General features: G+C 54.4%; 1 protein-coding gene across 1 annotated transcript; it reads left to right on the top strand.

Moving 5' to 3' along the window:
* Positions 1-973: 973 nt before the first annotated feature.
* LOC119301426 lies at positions 974-3801 on the top strand. The gene is made up of 3 exons (XM_037578388.1): positions 974-1380; positions 2357-3114; positions 3201-3801. The coding sequence occupies exons 1-3, from the start codon at positions 1066-1068 to the stop codon at positions 3658-3660; spliced, it is 1533 nt and encodes a 510-aa protein (XP_037434285.1). The 5' UTR covers positions 974-1065; the 3' UTR covers positions 3661-3801.
* The last annotated feature ends 1107 nt before the right edge of the window (positions 3802-4908 follow it).

The raw sequence follows: 4908 nt of genomic DNA on the forward strand, positions 1-4908 counted from the left end.
CATGAGCACCGCGGGAGGGAGGGAGGGAGTTGGAGGGAGGGGCGCCGTTGCCCGTCTTCCTGATATGCACAAGTTGTGTTCAGAAGCAAATGCCACGCAATACTGATATCAATACATTTTATTTTCCGAGAAAAGATCCAAGTTTATCTTGCATGAGGCGGCATGGAGATGAACACGCGTCAGACTCCTGCTCAAGTTTATCTTCCAGCAGCACGAGCGATGACACCTTAAGGCCCCAATTCACGACCTCTGCGCAAGCCCACTCTTGACCATCAACGGCAATCTTTTGGTCCTTGCAATCGTGCCAGGCCAGAGGAGCTTCTCAAGTCTGAACCCCAACAAAGGAGGCAGAAACGCCGAGAGCAGACGTGGACTTCCGTGTGCCTAACCAGGACCCGGCCGAAGCACCAACGGAGGACTGTATTCCCTCCGGTCCTTTTTACTCTCCATATTAGAATTCTCTGAAGTCAAACTTCATAAAATTTGACCGTATTTATATGAAAAAATATCAACATCTATCATGCTAAAATTATACAATATGAAACTTTAAGTCATGACACATCTATTGATATTGATTTCAGATTGTGAATGTTGGTATTTTTTTTATAAAGTTAATCAAACTTTACGAGGATTTGACATCTTATATGCCAACTAAAAAGAACCGAAGGCTGAGCTATGGGAATATTTTTCCGTCCTCGCCTCCATCCACGCACGCGGCCCACAGAAGCGGAACCAATGAGAATCACCCAAACAACCTCGGCTCAGCTTTACCCAACGATCCACGCACGCGAATCACCTCCCGGTTAAGACGGGCCCGCACCGCAGCGGAGCCCGCTCGTCAGCGATAGCAGACAGAAGCCACGACAGGTATCCCGCGTAACGAGGCGGAGAAGTCGTAATATAAAATTTCCCGCGAAGGGGAGAGGAGAGGAGAGGAGACCCTGGATCGCCGGCGGAGCAGCATAGCAGTAGCAGTACTACTAAAATGGCGGAGGGGGGAGACCGGAGACAGCTGGTGGACTGACCAAGCGAGCGAGCGAGAGAGAGAGCGGGCGGCGAGGGAGGATGACGGGGCCGCCGCACCGGGACCAGGAGCGGGACCGGCGCCGGACGCTGCTGCTGGTGAGCCTGGCGTCCATCATGGAGCGCGCCGACGAGGCGCTGCTGCCCGCCGTGTACCGCGAGATCGGCGCCGCCATGCACGCCGACCCCACCTGGCTCGGCTCCCTCACGCTGTGCCGCTCCATCGTGCAGGCCGCGTGCTACCCGCTCGCCGCCTACGCCGCCGCGCGGCACAACCGCGCCCGCGTCATCGCCGTGGGGGCCTTCCTCTGGGCCGCCGCCACCTTCCTCGTCGGCGTCTCCGAAACCTTCACTCAGGTACCAGCTCCCGACCCTTCCTGCTCGCGCTTTGCTCCTGTTTTCTGATTCTGCAGCTTGATGCATGTCGAGTTGGGGATTTTGCAGTCTGTAGATCTGCTGTGCTCTCCAAGGTAAAAAAATATTGTCCAGATTCAGATTGCACTTCTTTAATTTGAATACTGAGGCTCCATTAGGGATTTTATTTAGGAAGCGTCGTAAGCTTTATAATGCTTCTGAGTACTGACACAGCAAGCACAGTCTTTCAGGAATCAGGACACAATATTGACAAGTTTTGAAATATATAGTGAGTAGTGACATTGTTAAATTAGATTTCAGGACATGGGAAATATTGTAGTTCCCTCGTAGAAAAGGAAATATTAGTTCCCCGTGCTTTGGCTTTCATGGATTTGATTTCCTTCCAAACAAACATGTGAAAATCCAGGGTGTCTTTCTTCTCTCTTTTGACACTTCAACGCAGAGTTTCAGACACAATATTACACTAGAGAGTAATTTTCCATTTAATACTACAGTATATTTTTGGACAATCATGTAGCAAGTACTAGCACTGCAAGCTCAGAGGGTGCTTGGATACAAGGGACTATTTTTAGTTTTCTTTTAGAGGCTAAAGTTTCAAGCACCCCCGACTAAAGAGAGGTTAGGACTAGTCTTGAGGCTAAAATCTTTTAGTCATGGAAAACCTACTAAAATATGTATTAGCTCTCTCTCTCCTCATTTAATTCCCCTCCTTAGTTCTGGATTGGAGGGTTTGGAGGATAATAAATGCTCAATAACTAGATTTTAGTCTCTTTAGTATTTGGATCCAAGCATGGGTGAGACTAGCAAGTTTTAGTCCCACTACTTTTAGTCATGGGACTAAAACGTATCCAAGCATGCTCTCAGTTTTTTTGTGTGTGTGTGTGATGTGCAGTAAAGTTAGCTATTTGTCTAATCGCATTGTCAGTTCATCAGTTTGAAATTTCCACTTGTACTGTAGGTAGCAATCTCGAGGGGACTGAACGGCATCGGCCTCGCGCTCGTGGTACCATCGATCCAGTCACTGGTCGCCGACTCCACGGACGACGGCACGCGCGGCTCGGCGTTCGGCTGGCTGCAGCTCGCAAGCTGCCTCGGGCTCATCGCCGGCGGCTTCGTCGGCCTGCTGCTGGCACAGACCACGGTCCTCGGGATCGCAGGCTGGCGCATCGCCTTCCACCTCGTGGCCGTCATCAGCGTCGCCGTGGGGGCCCTCAACTGGTTCTTCTCCGTGGACCCCCATTTCCCCACGGGCGACGCGGCTGCCGGCCCAGGCGGCGACGAGAAGCCCGCCGTGCGGCAGGTGGTGGAGGAGATGATCGCGGAGGCCAAGTTCGTGGTGCAGATCCCGACGTTCCAGATCTTCGTGGCGCAGGGCGTCAGCGGCTCGTTCCCGTGGTCTGCACTCTCCTCCTTCGCGTCCATGTGGCTCGAGCTCATCGGGTTCAGCCACCGGGAGACAGCCGTGCTCATGACCATCTTCTGGGTCGCGAGCTCCCTCGGCGGCCTCATTGGGGGCAAGCTGGGCGACCTCCTCGCCCTGCGGTACCCGGACGCCGGGAGGATCGTCCTGTCGCAGATCAGCGCCGGCTCGGCCGTGCCCCTTGCCGCCGTGCTGCTCAGGGGGCTCCCCGATGACCCGTCCACCGGCGTCATCCACGGCGTCGTCCTGTTCGTCATGGGCGTGTTCATCTCCTGGAACGGCCCGGCTACAAACTTGTAAGCCTCGCCGCCGTACTTCCAGAGCTTTTCAACATATAAGATGGACACTCGTCATTCATGTGAAAAACATCAAAAATTTGCAGCCCAATTTTTGCGGAGATCGTGCCGGAGAAATCAAGGACGAGCATCTACGCGCTCGACAGGTCGTTCGAGACAGTGCTGTCGTCGTTCGCGCCGCCGATCGTCGGCATCCTGGCGCAGCGCGTGTACGGGTACAGGCCGGACGACAAGGGCACGAGCACCCGGCTGGACCGGGAGAACGCGGCGTCGCTGGCCAAGGCGCTGTACACGGCCATCGCGATACCGTTCACGGTCTGCGCCGCCATATACTCTTTCCTGTACTGCAGCTATCCCCGGGACAGGGACCGTGCCCGGATGCAGTCGCTGGCGGAGTCGGAGATGCAGCAGGTGGAGCACGAGGGTTCTCGCTTGGAAGGCGGCGATGGAGATGGAGGATCCGCTGTTCATGGTTTGAAGGAGTCGTCGCCGGAGGCTGAGAAGGATACCGCGAAACTGTTATCGGACGTTGAGCAAGGTAGATGAGTAGGAATTTGAATTCTACGGAACCCGGATCTTCTAACGTGCCCGTGAACCTCGCGTCGTTGGATCGATTTCTGTGATACGTGCTGTGTTTTTTTAGGGGAGTGATGTGTACTGTATTCTTGAAATAGCACTCCTAAAACAACGGAGGCTTTATAGTAGTTTTACACTGCTAGGCTTATGTCGATTGTGTTTGGCCATCACAGCATCTCTAGCAGATCCTTGAGGAAAACGTTTGGAGACCCGGCCGAAGCTTCGGCCGGTCGCCTGCTACCACACGCTTCTCTTTTTCGCGAGCCCTGCAAATCGCCCTGCCCCCGCTGTAGGCCAATCTTGTCGGCGAGGCCGTTCTCTACCCCCGCATCCCCCCTTCCCCGCCCGCCCGCGCTGCAGCCCAATTTCGCTGGCGAGGCTGTTGCCTACCCCCGCGGCGGCCCCTGCCCTGCGTTGCAGCCAAATCTCACCGGTGAGGTCGTCGTCCACCGCACGATCGGCGATTCTCCTAGCTCACCATCTCTAGTTCCAGCGGTTTTCCTAGCTTCAGTGGACGAGTTGCACAACTGTGACGGCAAGGCACACCCAAGGCACGAGAAGCTGCGGCGACCGGGGTGCACCTGACATGGGGATTGGATGGGAGGGGACATCACAGGAGTTGCAAGCTACAACCGGCATCACAAATTGCTACAACTGGCCCCCATCCGGCTACAACCGACGTCATTTTTTGCTACATGCGACCATGAAGATACATCCCGCACAAGAAAAAGCTACAACCGGTAAACGTAAAAGCTACAACTCGCTGACCATTTTGCTGCAAGCGAGAAGGTGAAGCTGTGGACGGCGACGGCAACGGTGAGCATCGGGGCTGCGACGATGGCCTGTGGGCCGTGGAAGCTACAACCTCATGCGCCAGAGCTGCAACCGCCCAAGAAAAAGCTACATGCAGCGGCCAATTTTTTGCTGCATCAGCTATGGTGATTTTTTTGGCCGGCGAGGCAGACGACTGCTACCGGCGACCAGGGAAGATGCATCCAGTAGGAGAAAATGCTACAATCGGCAATAGAAAAAGCTACGACTCGCATCGTATATGCTGCAAGCGGCGATGCCGAAGTTGTGGCCGGCGATGCTACGACCAGAAAAACTGGAACTGTTGTTCGAGAAAGCTGGAACCGACTATTTCTTTTGCTACCATCGCTAGAGCAAAAAAACTTGACATCAGAGATCCAAGAAAGGTTGCGGCGACGAGTGGCTGGG

Source organism: Triticum dicoccoides, chromosome 5A (assembly GCF_002162155.2).
Source record: "Triticum dicoccoides isolate Atlit2015 ecotype Zavitan chromosome 5A, WEW_v2.0, whole genome shotgun sequence".
Taxonomy (NCBI): Eukaryota; Viridiplantae; Streptophyta; class Magnoliopsida; order Poales; family Poaceae; genus Triticum; species Triticum dicoccoides.

Coding starts and splice junctions, on each gene's coding strand:
- LOC119301426 (XM_037578388.1), top strand. CDS start 1,066: ATGACGGGGCCGCCGCACCGGGACCAGGAGCGGGACCGGCGCCGGACG. Junction 1,381..2,356: donor TCTCCGAAACCTTCACTCAG/GTACCAGCTCCC, acceptor CTTGTACTGTAG/GTAGCAATCTCGAGGGGACT. Junction 3,115..3,200: donor AACGGCCCGGCTACAAACTT/GTAAGCCTCGCC, acceptor AAAAATTTGCAG/CCCAATTTTTGCGGAGATCG.